At 43.3% G+C, this 17829-nt stretch overlaps 1 protein-coding gene across 3 annotated transcripts in view; it reads left to right on the top strand.

Annotated features, from left to right (window-relative positions):
* Nucleotides 1–10142: 10142 nt before the first annotated feature.
* The window catches only part of LOC144022067 (poliovirus receptor homolog), a 146639-nt gene continuing 138952 nt past the window's right edge, over nucleotides 10143–17829 (top strand). Inside the window, exon 1 of one of the 3 annotated variants that reach the window (XM_077526524.1) lies at nucleotides 10143–10526. In XM_077526524.1, the coding sequence (XP_077382650.1) occupies nucleotides 10442–10526 (85 nt within the window). In that variant the 5' untranslated portion in view covers nucleotides 10143–10441. The remainder of the gene's footprint in view (nucleotides 10527–17829) is intronic. The other 2 variants (XM_077526527.1, XM_077526526.1) reach the window with 2 other exon arrangements.

Here is a 17829-nt window from a genome sequence, read left to right as displayed (position 1 = left end):
TCAGAGGACAAGATGTGCCTTTTTTTTTTTTAGGACTTCCCACCCAACAGGATACAGGAAACAGAGCGTGTGCAAGCCTGATAATCTAAACTTTTTCTATTGGCACTGAGACAACAACAAGGAAGCAGAGAACATTTTGCCTAAAAGTCGGAGACATGCGTCTGTCCTGGCTGCTTAAAATGACATCACACGTGTTCAAGAAAAGTCAAATTTGTTTTCATAGCAGGCCACATCGTATTTACATAATGGTGGTCTGCCAGCATTATGCACATTAAGTGCAACAACTCATTTTGTGCATTTTTATTTTCATAAAAATCAATGCACTCAATTTTAATATTAATAAGAGTCAGGTATAATGTTTGGCCTCCATGTCGTTCCAAATACGCAAAAAAAAAAATATCTATAAGACACAGTGCAAGCGCAACGAAGACATGTCTGGCTTCTAGGGATGTAACGATAATAGCAATATTGTGATATTAAAACTGCCGCAATATATCGTCATCGTCATGTCACGATATTAAAAGCAGCACATCTGTTCAAAAAATCGTGTTAATTTCCACTTATACAGTTCTAACACCCTCTGGTGGCCAGTTTTTTTAGTGCAGTTTAATTTTCACAAGGCATGTTTTGGCCCTTCTATGTTTCAAATCCACGCTAATGGGCAGATGAAGGGGAACGTAATATTCTTGTGAACAGAGTGGATATGTGGAGGGACGCCATTTATTCTATTTATTAATTTATTATTTAATTTAAATAATTATTAATTGATTTATTATTTTATATATATATATATATATATATATATATATATTTTTTTTTTCCCCCCATTGCTGTAATGTACAAAAACACACTATTGTGTGCGTGTGTGCGTTTGTTGTGTGAGCTATTTTATTTATTTTTTTTATAATATTGTGACCTTTTTTTTGTATTGCCAACCTCACCACAAAATCGTGATAATTATCTCACCTTCATATCGTGGATTGGTGATAATATCGTATGATTCGTATCGTGATGTTTGGGTATCACCCCTACTGCCTTCTAGTGGTAAATGCAGATCCTACAACTAAAAATTACACAGCGAAATCACACAATTTGCGTGGGATATGGACTCAGTCTGCTTTCGAATAGCGAAAATATATATGAGGCCAAATTTTTCTTTTGTAAACCGATAAACCTTCAATGTATAGTTGTCACAAAAAAATAAATAAAAACAAAATAAAAAAAATCACAAGCTGAGTCGTTTTTGGTTGTTACCTGAGCAACCGTGATGTCATTTTTGGTCGACAGCAAGCAGCAAAATGGCTGCCCCCTAAAATGGACGAAAATAGGAGGGGATTATGCTGCTTAATTCATATTCTACAAACACAATCAGAATACCGTGTTTAGATTATAGTGGTGCAGCATAGAACATATTACTGTATTACGTTTTAGCAAACAGTGGTTGAGATCTTTTTCCATGTGTGCTTGGGGAAAAAAAACGAGTGCTAAAACTCCTGACCCGCAAGAAAGAGAATCTGCGTGAAACTTGGAACATGAAAGGCGGGGATTGAGAAAGATCAAATGAAAGAGTTTTGGGTGAGTGTGGGTGCACACTAAACCCCCCCGGGCGACATGTCTTTTACATCCCATAAATGTCTTTAATTAAGTTAAAGGTATTATCAGCTCCCCCGAGCACTATTTTTCCATAATTACCATCGGGCGTATAAGGAGGGGGCGAGTAGGCGAGAGCAAAGAAGTAAGCGGGAGAATCTTTATTGTGGGAGTGTAATGACAGGGAATGAGAAAATAGAGGCGCTCACATGTAATGACGAAAGGGTTTGTGGGTAAATAATCGCCATAAGACTCGTCTATAATGAATCCACCGCCACTGCTGTTAACTACGCGTCTCATTATCAGTGCCATGGGGGCCCCCAGAGAGAGCCCGGGGACAGACTGAAATGGCGGAGAGGCGCGAAGGACGAGTGGACAAAGCCATTGGAAGGGAGAAAGAAAGGGAGGGTACGAGAGGGATGAGCGCGGGGACGGAGATTGCGGCGGAAAGTGCAAACGATCAGAGGGAGTGAAGGGTGTGAGATGGCCACAAAAGAAATTGATTGGCTTGGAGGGAAGTGGCCGCTCACAGGGAAAGGACAAAAAAAAAAAAAAAGTGAGAAAAGTGGATTTGCTGTGGGGATGAACGAAAAGCAAACTTTATTTATTATAAAAGAAGAAATAAATGGTGATATAGTTGCACAAACCTTTCGAATTCTAATCGGCGATGCCGTCACCCGAGATGACAACAATCTTGACTTCAACATTGGGAGCAGGCTGTTGGGAAAATGCAGGATAAAACGTACGAAATTTAAAGCAACTAATCAAGGTATGCTCTAAAAAATAATTGATTTTCTTTTCACAAAAACCCCATTTGCAATTTTAGTTAATTCCCCCTCACACCTTTGTTAATAGAAAAAGCTAATGACACTGACACTCGCTGAAACATTTATTTATTTATTTTTAAACTTCTGCGCTTTATCTTTAAAACAATGTTTTCCTTGCATTTTTTTTTACAAAACGGAAACCACATCTTTGGCAATGTTCAGCACGAGTGACTCCGTCATTGCCTTTCGCCAGAATCTTTTCTTGCCGTTTGTTGAAAATATTTTCTCTCATCTTGTCTGTTCATTTTTGAAGAGTGAAGTTTTCAAAATCGCTTTTCAAATCTCCTCACCTTCAAACCGCCTTTGCTCAACTTTTTGGGAAACATCATCGAGTCAAAGTGAAATGAAAAAGGGCTTCCTTTCAAACATAGCGAAAGATAGCAGTGGTTAAAACGAACTTTTCTTAACCAACATCATGTAATAGGGGTGGGAACCTCTGGGTACCTCAAGATATGATACAGTATGCGATACAAGGCTCACGATAACGATTATCTCACAATATGACCACGATTATCGATATATTGGTCAGGTAATAAATCCACCATAATCTATGATAAAACTAAACAAGACATAAACTAATGTTTTTTTCCAATGAGAAAATAGAATTTGTGTATTTCTTAAACATTGTTATGCAACATGTCAGTCAATTGTTTCATTTTATAAACTGTGACACCATTTTTTGTGTGACATTGCAGAAGTAAATAAATAAATAAAATTACTTAAATATTAAATCCAATTAAAACAATATTAATATTCCTCAGAAATTGTGTTTTTCGAAGTGTAAAATATGTTTTAAAACTTTAAAATTAAAGATATAATACACATTTTTCATAGAAACGTATGCAAAACTGAGTCAGTAAAAGTAAGCTGATGAGTCTTCTTCACCTGAGGACTTCCGTCCATTTCCCCGTCACTCTTATGAAGTGCTCCCCCTAGTGGCCCGCCAAGTAATTGCTCAATAAGTCATGAACAATGGAGCCGTTTTCGTGACTGTATATTAACTACAAATATCGCGATACTTGGCATAGGCATATTGATAATCTATCGGGAGATAAAGTATCACGATTTATCGCGATATCTATATCGTCACACTCCTAATCAATAGTTAGCAGCAGTTAGGACAACTGTCAACCAGAAATGGCGCTTAAGGTGACGAACTCGAAGATAATAAGAAAAATAACAGGACGCTAGAACGTCAGCTTTAGTCTGGGGTTCAGGGTTCAAATCTCAGTTCTAGCCTTCCTGTGTTGAGTTAGACAAATGCTACTTACAAATTTTGAAATTCCATTTTAACTACAGCAACATTTCTTATGTCTGTGACATTTTTTTTTTTTAAGACGGATTGAGGCTTTCGTTTTGGTAAATCGAATATACAGAGAGACTTCAGATCAACAGTGACACCAATGACAGAAAACGGATGAATCATAACATCTCTTGGAAGTATTAGAGTGACTTTTTTTCAAGTCAATATGCATGCTTATGAATAGCAGCAGATATATGGGGGGTGGGGGTCTTTGCCCTGTGGGGACACCTTCACCGAGCAGAATGGTGCTCCACACAAAAAACAGATTTCAAACGCTAATGATAAAAGCAAGAAAAACTCCGTTGGCATTTAAAATCCGCAGCGCCTCTCGTTGCTTGACCAAGTATCCGTGGGAAAATGAAATCTCTTTGTAAAAAGTAAAAAGACTACAATATCTTGTGCTATGGACACAACCCAACAGAGATACTAACTGTTGGTTGGAATTGGAGCAGAAGGATTGTAATAATCTTAGACTGTCAGATTTACTCTTTATTACAAAATCAATAAGACGACATAATTGTTTTAAAAACCCAATGATAGCCGCCACCCTGACTGCCTGGTGGAAGGCATTAGAAATTACAAACTCCCAATTGGCGCCCTGTGGGCTCTCTCCCATTTGGCATAACCCCGACTTTCAACTTAATAATCAGTCGTTCCATTTAAGCCTATGGGAGCAGAAAGGAATTACACACCTTCATCATCTTTTCTCAGATAATAAGTTTATACCGTATACAAACTTGGTCCAGAAATATGAAATAAAAAAGGGAAATTTCTTACATTATCTGCAAGTTAAAAATATGGTTAAGAAACAAATCCCAACACTTCAAGATACGCTCCAACTGCCTGTCTTAGCTAAAGATATTATAAAGCTTTCTCCAACAACAATAAAGAAAATATCAAAAATATATAAGTTATTTTTATACACAAATAAAACGTATTTACCGACTTTAAAATGGGAAAAAGACTTGTCTATAGTTCCGGAACCAGACTTTTGGACCCAAATCTGTGAAAATGTATTTAAAATGACCAAACAGACAAATTTGCAACTTATCCAATATAAGATACTTCATAGAACATATATTACACAATATATGATGAAAAAAATGGGACTCTCTGACTCCGACATTTGTCTCCAGTGCTCACAAAACACTGCCGATACTTATCTTCATGCTTTATGGTCATGTACTCCAGTGCTGCATTTCTGGACTAAAATCTTGGAAAAGCTCGCTGATATATTAAACTGTAGGCTTCCTTTATCTCCAAGACTGTGTTTACTAGGTGACTTAACAATAACTGAGCGACCATGTAAACAATCTCAATCTATATTTATAGCCCTTACTATTGCTAAAAAAATAATCCTTGTCAATTGGAAAAATAAACAATCTCTAAATATCGACCACTGGTTAAACTTACTAATAAATTATATCTCAATGGAAAAAATCTCTGCCTTAAATAAAAATCAAGTATCAAGATTTAAACAAATATGGTCTATGTACATAGAATATTTTAATCTCAATTTGGCAACTTAATCCTGCCAAGATTCTGCCTGTTAACGAGAGCCACCACATCGTTACAACTTCTGTTTTCGCTGCTCCTGTATTTGGTATTTTGTATCTGATTGTTTTTATTTTTATATAGTCAGGAACCTAGTTGCTGCTAGTGGGCTCGAGCATACCACACTATACGACACTATACTCAATAACTCCTTAAGATCTATTTCTAGTGGGCACTAAGCATCAACACTTGGTGTTACTGCATGCTAATTAGTCAATTTTCTTGACGCCGTCCCCTGTGGTCGGGCGGGGGTGGTTCTGCCCCCCCCCCCCCCCCCCCCCCCGTTGTCTGCTCGGTGGCGGTTGCGTCTTGGCCGCTCCCTGGGCCCCCTGTGGGGTGCGGTGTTGGGGTGCTTCCCCTGGTGCCCGGGGCGGTGCCGTCCCGGCGCGGTCCGCTGCTCCGTGCCCGGCGGCGCGGTTCGGGGTGGGTGGGCCTCCGGTGTGCCCCGTGGTTCCCTCTCCCCTCCCCCTTCCTCCCCCCCGTCGCCTCTCCCTCCTCGCCTCCTCCCGCCCATCCTCCTCTGCCTCCCGGTCCCTTTTCCCTTGTCGCCCTCCCTCCTCCTCTCCCCCCCCGCCTCCTGCCCTGCAGCCGCCCTTTCGCCTTCTTGTCGTCTTCTCCCCGCTTCCCCCGCCCCCCCCCCCCCCCCCTTCCCTGTCTGCCCTGCGGCCCCTCCCCCTCCCTCTCCCTGGGCCTGGGGCTCCCTCCCCGGCCCGGGCGTCGGGCTCCGGGGGCCGGGCGAGGGTTTGGGGCCTGCCCCGCTCCGGTATAACTCCTGGTGCCCCGGGCGGGCCCCGGTGGCTGGTGGGCTGTCCGGTAGCCCTGCTGCGCTGGCTGTCCGCCCATTGTGGTGCCGGGTGGATGAGGTGGGGGGCGGCAGGGGGTGGGGGTGCTGGGGGGCGGGCGTGCCACCTACACCCGCCGGGTTGGGTGAGGCCCCGCTGGTCGCTCCTCTTACTCACTTCACTAGCTTGCACTATACACTTTGTAAATATACACATAGGGCACACAACACATTTTTTGGTGGGGTGGGGAAGGGTGGAAACACCGTCTTCACCCTTCAACTCCCCTCCAATTTTAATGCACCTCACGTCCAAGGGGAGGGGTGAGTTGGGGCGGGGAGCCATCAGAGGGGATGGACTGCAGTGCCTGGCAGCGCTGTGGTCCCCCCCATTTGTGTCCCTGCCCCACCACTTTGTCCCTCCATTCCCTTTTTTAATGCACCACACATATACATATTCATTTTTTGGGGGGGGATACGGGTGTGTCGGAGTAGGGGAAATTTTTTCCCTCTGCTCCGACTCACCTGCTCCCAATTTTAATGCACCACACGCACACACTTGTATATACACTGGGTGGGGCCACATTCACGGTGTAAGGGTAGAGCTCGCCAGTCGGCGAGCTGGCGGACTCAGTAACAGGGTTAGGTGTCACTTGTACTCTGGCGTGACGACCGGGGCCTCTCCCCACCGGGCTCGGTGTTCTGGTGTCCCGCCTTCTCCCCTGGTGCTTCCTCCTCTGCTTCCCCCCTCCCGCCGCGGTGCAACTCTCGCGCGGCTGGAGGTGGGGTGGGCACATCTTCCCTCTCTGCGCTGCTGCCCGGTGCCGGTTTCCGGGGGTGGGTGGGGGGTTCTCGCGGGGGGCCGGGTTCGCGGGGGGGGGGTGGCGGCCGTCGGGGGGGGGGCGGCTTGTTTGGGGGGGGGGTGGAGGTATGGGTGGGTGGGGGGTTGGGTGCTGGGGGTCGGGGTGTGTTCGGGGGTTTGGGGGTCGGGGGTGGTGGGGCCTGGGTCGTGGTGGATGGCGGGTTTGGGTGGGGTGCGGGGGGGTCGTGGGGGGATGGGGGCTGGGGACCGGTGGGGCGCTGTGGGGGCCCGCTGGGCCTCGTTCTGCGGCCTTGGGCTCGGGGGTGTGGGCCGGGGCTGGGGCGGGGGTGTTCCGGGTGTCTGGGTCGGCTCGCTGACCGGTGTCCGCTCGGGTGGCTTGGGGGTGGCCTTGGTGCTGCCGCGGCCTGGGGATTCCGGGGGGGGGGGGGGGGGGGGGGGGGTGCTCGCTTTGCTGGACCGCGGTTGACGGCTTCTCTCTTTGGTGGTGGTCCTTATGCATGCCAGATCCGTCGCACCAGCATCTACTGAAACTCAACAGAAGTACCCTCTCCCTCCCACAGCCCCTTGAATCAGTTGGTGCTGGTGTCTGTGGTTCTCACTTTTCTTTATCTATCCTTCCCTCCTTCCTCTCTTTAGTTTTTCCTCTGGTCACTTGAGATCTTAATTTATTAGAAGTATGAGGTTTCTGGGGTTGGCATAAGACTCCGGTTTTGTAACCACGCAGGAGGGGTCTTGTTGGTGCTGGACTTCACTTTGATGGATTGGATGTACTGGCTTCTATTGATCTCACTCTGCCTTATCGATCCTTCCCTCCTTCCTCTCTTTAGTTTTTCCTCTGGGCTCTTGAGATCTCGCTAAATTTGCTGGAATTTAGAGGCTTCCGGGGTTGGCGTAAGACTTTGATTTTGTAATCATGGGGAAGGCAGGAAGTGTTTGGTCGGTGCTGGATGTCACTTTGATTTACCTTTCTTTTCTCTTTATTTCTTTTTTTTCTGACCTTTTCTCTGGTCTCCTGACCATTTAAATCTCACGACTCTGGCAAGATTCTGAAGTACCTGGTTAAGGCGAAGGGTAATGGGTTATTTATAAGGTTTTAGGTGAATGAATGAGTATAAATTTATACGTATTTGCACGCACGCACACGCACGCACGCAAACGCACGCAAACGCACACACGCAAACGCACGCACGCACGCAAACGCACGCACGCAAACGCACGCACACATACACACACACACAAAAAAAAAAAAAAAAAAAAAAAAAAAAAAAAAAAAAAAAAAAAAAAAAAAGGAAAAGAGCAATGATGACAAGACGTTGAATCGGTAAGACTACCGAATGAACAATTCTGAGCTCTTCAAAAAAAAAAAAAAAAAAAAAAAAAAAAAAAAAAAAAAAAAAAAAAAAAAAAAAAAAGTAAAAAGTAAAAAGAAAGGGCATAATATGGTATAATTTGTTTTTCCCCGGCGCGCACGCTATTGCCTGACCTCTGATGGTTATCGTCGCCTTCACAATTCGCACCTCGGCGAATACGCTAAATAAGATGTCGACACTCGTGGAAATGGAAGCGAGATGAAGAAAGCCGGTTTTTGAACCGCACGACTTCCGAAGATGTAATTATGCTGGCTGCAAGGCGCGTGGGTTTGGGGATTTAGATCGAGACTGGATAATGCTTTGGTTGCTCGAGTGTGCTCTTGCATTCAGAGCAAAATAGAACCAAAAATTTGAGCTTGCCCTGAAAGAGAAAAAAAGGATGTCAACAAACAAGCCAGCACATAGATGACGAGCTTCTCAGATGTCCTATTGTCTATTGACTTTATCAGCACAACGCTGACGGCCATTTTGGCAGTAAATGTATGCACAATCAAAGGGTTTTGCATCCGTTTTGCATGTGGAGCAAGTCGGAAAACAGATAACAAGGGTTGGTGTGAGTCGTGCAAGCAAGTAAGAAGTCCGAGAAAGAAATTTTAATGTGAACTGATAGTCATGCTTTACACCAAAAGTTACAAATTGTTTTTTTTTTTGGATGTACTTGGATTTTGGAATATGAATGTTGTTTTTCCTATGGATTGTTGTATTTGATCTTTAAGGGTCCATTTAATACTTTTTTGTTCCCACTCACTCACTCACTCACTCACTCACTCACTCACTCACTCACTCACTCACTCACTCACTCACACAAACACGGTCTCCCAGGCGGGGAAGCGAACCCACGCTAACCGACACCGAAGGCAAGTGATGGTTCCACCCTCCACCCGGAGCCCCCCCATTTAATGCTTTCTCTTTTATTTTGAAACTGTATGGTGACGTCATCATATGCGACGTAAGAGGAATTAGTAAGTGGAATAATCAGGTAAAAGCAAACAAACATTCACACTCACAGAAAGCTAGCTCTCAATGCTAAATCTTATAATTATTTGTGGAGATTCGGTAAACATATTATTATTATTATTATTATTATTATTATTATTATTATTATTATTATTATTATCATCATCATCATTATTATTATTATTATTATGAGAAGACAATGAGAGATTTATGGTAAGCGTGTCTTCCTTGTGGGTTACCACACTATCATTTTAGCAGCATAAAAAAAAAAAAAAAAAAAAAAAAAAAGTTAATTTGGGCAATTGTTTTATTCTGGATGTATATATCAAACTGGCAACCTCTTTGCATTTAGCACTCACGAAGCATCTAAGTAGTTTCAAAAAGGTTGTTGACAGCTGTCCTTTAGAGATGAGATGATCAATATTTAATGTATGTACTTTATGTGACATTTGTTGTGATGTGATTTTCTAATTTAAACGATGTGCCTCGCCTCTGGTTTACAAAGCCTGCTTTGCTCTGAGATTTTCTATTCGACGCAAAACACCAGAGGGCGCTAGAAGCCTCTCCACCAACTCTCATCCATTGCGCAATCATTGAACCGGTGGCACTTTCCGGGTCGTCTCTTGGATTATTGCATATATTCAGTACAAATATAACTTTTTCTCTTAAGTCCTCTTCTTCTGCACACACCGAGTGACTCACTAGTGCAAGTATTGCAAATATACTCTGTAAAGTGTGTTATTTTTCCAACCCCAGAGGATTAAACTGCTTTGGGCTATTGCAACAAGTTGTACACAAAACACTCCCACCTAACTCAAGTCAAAATGAATCCGGTCCAGGGGAGCTCGCTCTCCGTGGGACTTGAGGTTTTGGAAGGTTAGGGGGGGCGGGACTGTGACGCCTCCTCCGCCTGATGACGTCACCCCACCCGCTCGCTCGGACGGACGAGAAAGAAGAGGGACTATTTGTTGGAGCGCAAGCAGCGCAGCAACACATACACACACAGGCACACACATACAGCAGTCAAGAGTGAGTCAGCCCGCCGGGAGTAAAAGAAGGGGAATCGTTTACCTGTGCGTGCGCTATCACGGAATTCAACTGGAGGCGACTTTTCTTTTTAAAAGCGAGATTTTACATCAAGTCGGACGTTTTTTTAATTTATTTTATTATTTTTTTCTTCGTCTGCCTTACCAGCGAAGTGAACCTGCTGTCGCCCCACCGGAACATTTCGGAGCGACCATGGCCGGACAAACCCCCCTACCAAGTCGACAAGACTGCGTTAAAGTGCTGCTTTTGCTGTTCGCCTCGACACTTTTACCGCACGGTAAGAGAATTTTTCCAAACTACTTTCGTTTTTTTTTTTTTTTTTTTTTTTAAATTAGTTTCGATACCATCTTGTCACGGCGGCGAGAGGACGCGGAAGTCCCACCACAGGTGCCTCTCATACCGCCGCTTTTTTTTTTTTTTTTTTTTTTGGGATATTAATTGACTTCACTTTGCTTACCTGCCAAAAACTGTGTACATGCGAGTTTCGTATTCTTATCGCGTTTTTGGTCTCCTTTGACCTGAGTTTCGGTGTGTGACGTAGTGCCCGTTTTAAGGTGTGGCTCCGCGGGGCTGCAAGGTGTCTGCTCGCAGGTGATTGACAGCTGCGTCTTCCACAATGCACACAAACACACACACACTCTCACTACACACGCTTTTGTGTCCTTGGTGCCTTGTCCCAAAACCACCCAGCTCCCCTTGCCATGCTCGCTTTCTTCCACACATCAACCTCTATTAGTTCCACTTGACTTGCAGGCCCTGCCAACTTGCTCTTAATGTACTCGAGAGAATAGCAAAGTGGGAACCCGGACAATTTGTTGTGTTTATTTTGCTTAGGTGCAACTCTGTTTTTTTTTTTTTTTCTCCTTTTGTCCCCCATAACGTTCCACTGTGAGCCTTATTCACTGAGCAATCGATTTGACATCCTTTCCCATGACGTCTAGTAAACCCTCGCCTACTCGCGAATTTGCTGCAAAAAAATGCACTCATCCGCATACATTTCTTTGTACAACTGCCTAAGATGCCGCCCAGGCGTAGTCGGCGTAAGGAAAATCTAGTGTTGTCCACCAGCTGATGGTCGGCGGGCTGGACGGCAAACAGCAGTGCGATAGAGAGGTCAGACAGTTGAACTTTGACCCTTAGGATCGCTATTGGCAGTGGTGATAAGGGCTAGTTCCCTGAAACCCTGGGCGCTAGATTCCACACCACTTAAACTGGGTGAAAGTCCGTGCGTGTGTGGGGCAAGGTTGCGTGTGAGTGTCTGTGTGAGCTGTGGCCCACAGCAGCTTTTGCGTGAGTGTGCTCACTGTGTTTTGCCGTTTTCCCACTGTTCAGTAAACGTCTGAAATCCTTTCCTCTCCCACATGCCATGGCACAAACCAAAAACAAATTGTCAGTACAGAAAATGCACAAACATACATTAGAATTTGGTTACTCGTTTGGTCTGTGACAAATCATAAAATAGGCCAAAGTGTTGATCACTGTCTTCCAAAGTAAAAGCAAATGTTTTATTTTTGGATTCGACACAAAGATGATCGGTCTACTTTCATTGAAGACTTCAGAAATTGGATCATATTTACTGGCGAGAAGCTGAAATTTGGAGGATTTTGACGATCTTAAATAAAAAAAAGGTATCTAAATGCTGAATCTATTATTAGTTCATTTGCAAGTATATTGTTGGTTAATTGATTAATCATAGCACCTCTAAAGAATTGCAGCACAGCGGGGAAGCAAATGACGATGCAGTGAATACCTGTGGGATAAGGCCCAATAGCGAATAGCTAAAATTTTTGGCTATTTGTGCCAGCGTTATTCAGCAATTTTGGCCTCAAATTACTGAATAATGCCTCAAGATGGTGGCAAAGCACCAAAAATGAAGAGGATCATAGAACATCACCATGTAGCTAACATGTACGCATTACGAACCCACGTTAAAGAACCTGGTATTTAACTCATATGCTCCCAAAAACGTAAAAATACGTTCTATTTTAGATGTTTGAAGTGTCTCAAAGATGTATTTATATGATTTTTTATTTTTATTTTTTTTTAAATGTTGGGGCATACAGAAGGCTTTGAAGCAGCCTGTCAACTGTAGAGAATGGGTGAAAGAAATGGTAATAATTACAAAAATGGCCATCAGGTGGCAGCATAGTATAAGAGGGCCAGGTTGAAAACAAGCTGATTTCCCCACAATTCTAAACAGATTTGTGAATAATGATGAAACTTAGCTATATTCTAATGCTAATTACTGCAAATCGGAAACGGATACAAATATACTTTTGTTTTTCCTTGATGAAAGAAGAAACTCCAATCTTTCTTTTGGTAGGTTCCATGTTTTTATAGCACTAGAACACAATATTCTGTGGGCCTTGAAAAATGAGTCAAAATCCAGTCAAATAGTCGGAAGTAAAGGGGGTTGCTTCAGTCAAAATGGCTGCTGGGAGTGAATGAGTTAAATTATGCAACAAATAAAACCATCTTCTCTTGAGGTTCATCAATAGTATTAGCTAGCATGTTAGCCCAAATTCTATGCTAGCATAAACTGTGGTTGTGGGGAGGAGTTGTGCGATTGTTGGCCCTGCGCTGTGGTTTGGGACCACTGTTATAAAGCACCACTGTATATAAATCCTTCCTCCAAGCAATCTGATCTGCTTGTTACTCTGCGTGATTATGCAAAAACACTATTTCCATGTCGCTCACCAAAAAGGGTGGAGCACAAGAATAAACCTTCTTGTGTTCACTTGTAGATGAGCGTAATGCGACTTCCAGCTCAGAGAATGCGTATTTTTCCTCTGGCGTCTATGCAGAGAACAGGTGAGAGGCCACTGGGAGCGCGGCAGTCAGTAGAGCAAGCATCCGCGGCATGCAGTTAACTTATTAACATATGAATGCGAGCGCCGTGTGAAACCAGTTGAACATTTTCTCAGCTTCCCCTGCGCCTCGGCTGTTTGTTTTGTGCAGTAATTAGGGCAAGTATGTAGGGCTGCTGCAGCCACCGCTCTCGCACCCGACGCTCTATTCTAAATGTTCGCCATTGACCGTGCATGCACGCTGGTGACTTATTCATGCGGCGGACCTTTTTATGTTCACTTTGATTGCGCGGAGCATGGAGTACTCTGGTGGTGGTGGTGGAGGAGTAGGGGAGGTACAAAACAAAAGCTTTTCCATATTTATGAGTGGAGAGCAATGCAAAGCTTAAGCAGTACCGGCAGAAACATTCCTTTCGAGTTTTCTTGCATTTAAATCATTTTATTTGTGCAACTTAGGACGACGCAACGGCTGCGTGTTGGTGCGCTTCTCGTACCTGTTGTGCTTTGACGGCAACCACTTAGCCTCTCCTTTCTAAGCGGCTGATTGAATTTTTACCCACTTCAGAAAGTTTCATGCAGAGTTTAAAGGGAGCAGATGCATTTTTAATTAAGGTTGACTTGTGTGGTTAAATGGACTGCATGTTAAAAAATAATTAGTTTGTATTTTGACTTACAAGTTCCCCCAACCTACGAGCTTAACATTCCAAGCCATCACTGCTACTCGAAAAATGAATGGAGCGACTGTAATGCCCTCATAGGTGGGCAAGGTGAGCCACTGTCGTCAATCTGCTATCAGCGCAGGACATACAGCCAAAAACAAAATGAGAAAACTCTCAGAACGCTACTCTGACTCCAGCTTATGATGTCCCTCGCTAAGCCCCGCCCCTTAGAGGCACACATCTAACACAAAACTAACAGTACTTATAATCTTGTGTGACATTTAAGAAAGTTAAAAAAAAGGCTAAGTCCACGTAGTTGCGTTGATTATTCAAAGTTAGCTGCTAGCTTTAGCTACTAGCAGCTAGTTAGCTATCTATCGATTGGCTAGCTGCCTTGAGTCCCGTTGACATGTCATAACATGCTGTCAAAGGTAGAAATCTCCATCAATTTTAGGTTTTACACAAGTCTATTTATTCTTGTGACATTTAAGAGTGTAAAAAAGATTAAGTGCAAGCAATGGCAGCCGTTGCTCACTTTAGCTCCACATGCTAGCTGCTGGCATCCTTACTTGTTCTCAAAGGTAGAGTATAAGATCAGTTTTGTATTTCATGGTCATATTTTTACCCTTTGTGTGACATTTAGGAATGTAAAAAAGATGGTCCAATTACTCCAATAAGTTCAATAGGTGGTGGTGCCTGCTAACCGTTGCTGCAAGTTAGTTAGCTAGCCACCAATTTGGCTAGCTGATTGTGTCTTAATTTTAGGTTTTACAGTAATCTTTTTAATCTTGTGACATTTAAGACTGTAAATAAAATGTTGAAGTCCAAGCAGTGGGATGGATGGCTAATATTAGCTGTTCATTCTAGCCGCTAGCTACGCCAGCTACTCTCATGCTAACTTTAGCTGTTCATGCTAGTTGGAAGCAAGGTGATACGTGTCTCTTGTTATCAAACGTAGTGTTTTATTAGTTTCTCACTTTTTCTCAACTTGTATCTACTGTAGACTGCGACCTAAGGACAATTTATTTTCTGATAAACTATGAGCAAAACTATTATTTTACAGTAAAGTGATATCGACAAGTCAGGAAAACAAAACAAAACAGTGTAATGCCACCGCCCCTCCCACGTCAAAGTAGCAAGGGATGTGGGTCAGAAAGGCTTGGCCCATTACCATGGTGATGTTTTTATTGAAGAGGACTCGGCTTATGTGGATCGGAGTTTTGAGCGGTTGGGGAGGGGTGGGGGAGTTGGGGGCATTGTCTTTCTGGCTGAGTAAGCTGCATGCGTGCAGGGGGTGGCTGGCTGGCTGGCTGGCTGGCTGGCTGCCTGAGAAACTGGTGGGCACGCAGGGTCATGCGCGGGGGAGGAGGGCGCCTCACTGCCTGCTCTTAAATGAATCACAGCTCATTTGCTTCACCTTAGCGGAGGCCGCTAAAAAAACACTTGGGATGCAAAGTTATGCTGAATGGAATTTGCTCGGCTTCCTTTCAGTGATTGGAAGTTTTTTTTTTTTGCTGCTTTTCCTATCTTTTTTTTTTTCTTTTTTCTAAGCAAGCTTGTTGCAAGCGATTTAAGTCGGCATACGCCCCCATCCACCTCCCCTCTTTCCCGCTCCAAACCTCCCGCCAATCTACATCCCACCCTGTCCCCCCCTCTCCTCTGCTCTGCTGTCTAGTACACACAGACAGGGGCCTTGTTCTCATCTTTTTATGCCCCTCTATCTTTGACCCCACTGCCCAGTGCTTTTGTTTGAGTGACAGTAGTCATTGGTGTATTCAAATCCTCACCCTGCCCCCACCGGACTCGCGGCCACGCCGTTTATGGCAGAAACAACATGGTGGCTCGCGGGGGGAAAATAGCCTGACGTGGTCTGTCAACATGGTTGCAGCTGAGCTCATGCTCTGCCGAAATGCCTGGATTTCATCCGGCTCTTCTATGTCAAGAAAGACCCAGAAGACCCAATTTAGGAACACGGTGCCTCCCTGACACTCGCGCTCGGAGTTGACTCACTGGTACAAATCAGTTGATGGGTTTGTAAACTCGGTCCTTTTCCCGCCGTGGTTCGGTTTTGTTAAAAAATCTGAGCCAACAAGAATGTGTTGGAACAAATCTTTTGAGACCGATCTTCTTTTTATTGATCGTAATAATGTCAACGGGAATAATGTTCAGGATTGGGAGTAGTAGTGAGTGAAACGGTGCTAAGAAGGATAAAATGGAACAAGGTTGGCCTTGTTTGATATCTTGAATAATTGGATCGACGCTCGACCAGGCTGCAGTAAACCACCTCTTTCGTCAGCAAATCATCCTTTACAGAAAGAAGACAAAATGCTAATGCTGCATGCTGAAGCTTGGCTTGTATATCATGTGAATGAACCTGATACTTCAAACTCACTTTTGAAGTGGGTCGGATTTCATATGAATTTCTGTCAATGATGCAATGTCCAACTTTAAGCCTTTTTGAGTGGGCCCAAGTTGTTGTGGCCCTATCTGAACCAGTACTAGCCCCATATATTCATCATATAATACGGTAAGGTTGATTTTTAGGGGATGTCGCGATCCTGATCATGTAGGAAATTGGGCCCGGTTACGTCATTTTCAGTTGCTCGGAATTGGGAGAAGATCGGGTTTATTTTTTATTTTTCAAGGAATACAAAGCAATAAAATAATCTAGAGGTACACCGATATATCTAAAAGAAACAAAATATGTGATTTATACTATATAACATTGCACACAGCTGGAAACGGTGGAAGTAAACACAGCCATTTGGGGAACGTTTTGATATTTATCTTATTTGGTATTTGGAAGCTAACATTAAGCTGGCGTTATGTAACATTCACAACGTCTGCAGCATGTGAATTTTTTTAATGTAGAAAGCATAGACAGTGCAACTTGCAATGTGTACATATTGAGCATTTCTCAATGGCGGAAAGGATAGAGCTGTGTTTAACACAACAAATATGCCAGCCACCTGAAAAATTGATGTACAGTGTTCCCTCGTTTTCCGCTTAGGTTTCCGGTTAGGTTCCAAAAAATACCCGCAATAAATGAAATCCGCGAAGTAGTTAGCTTTATGTTTTACAACTCTTATAAATGTTTTAAGGCTCTAAAATCCCCGACCGCACAATTTATACACTTTTCTCATTGAGGCATTTACATGTTCTCACATTTCTCTCTTGTTCAAACATTGACAATGTTCAAACCTTCATAAATTTTATAAAATGGGTATATTACTGTAGAAAAAAATATGCAAAATTGCACTTAAAAAAAAATCCGCGATACAGCGAGACCGCGAAAAGTGAACCGCGTTATAGCGAGGGAAGACTGTACCATCCAAAAAAATAGTTTTACTGGTTTAAACTGTTGCTTCATTGCTATCAAAGATGTTATGTTGAGATAGTTTTGTTCAAGTAAAGTAAATAAATAAATTAAGGCAATTTGAATGTGCTTCCCCCCCATCAATATATTGCTGAGATATTGGATCTGGACTCGAGCAAGAATGTGTTGATTTCATCATATTTATTGATTAAATTTGTAGTGGGTTAGCTGCGTGGATGATTCTTTGAAAACACGTTAGCTTTACTATAGGTCGTCCATCTCTCTATTAATTGTTGCCATTATTTCTCTTTGTTCTGTGGTGAAAGTGGACGAGTAGGTTTTGTAGCGGTGTTGTTTGTAGTACCGCCGTTTGTGTTGAGCCGGCGTTATGAGCTGTAACCGTCTCCCTGCACGCTGAGCAACGCTGTGCGAACACTCTGTCGCTCTGCCAAGCCCGCCGCCGTTCATCATCACCCCAGCCCAGAATGAGCATTATGCTGGCTCTATTAAGAGGAATGTAATTGATGGATCACGATAAGTTTATCCTTTTTTTTTCCTGCCTAATAAAAGAAGGAACAGGCAAGCGCTTAGTATCTCATTAGCACTCAGCTCGGCGAAGGCTTTTGCGTTTGTTTATTTTAGTGCTAATGATTACGGTGGTTAAGTCTTATCATTAGGCCAGTCTAAATGAGCTGTCCTCCCCTATTCAGCTCCGGCCTGATAAATGTCGGTGTTTTGAAAAGGTCATGTGTGTTTATGAGCGTGTGCTCTTCTGGGTGTGGTTTTTACTTTGTAAAA

Source organism: Festucalex cinctus, chromosome 7 (assembly GCF_051991245.1).
Source record: "Festucalex cinctus isolate MCC-2025b chromosome 7, RoL_Fcin_1.0, whole genome shotgun sequence".
Lineage (NCBI taxonomy): Eukaryota > Metazoa > Chordata > Actinopteri > Syngnathiformes > Syngnathidae > Festucalex > Festucalex cinctus.
This window is presented reverse-complemented; position numbering and strand designations above follow the sequence as displayed.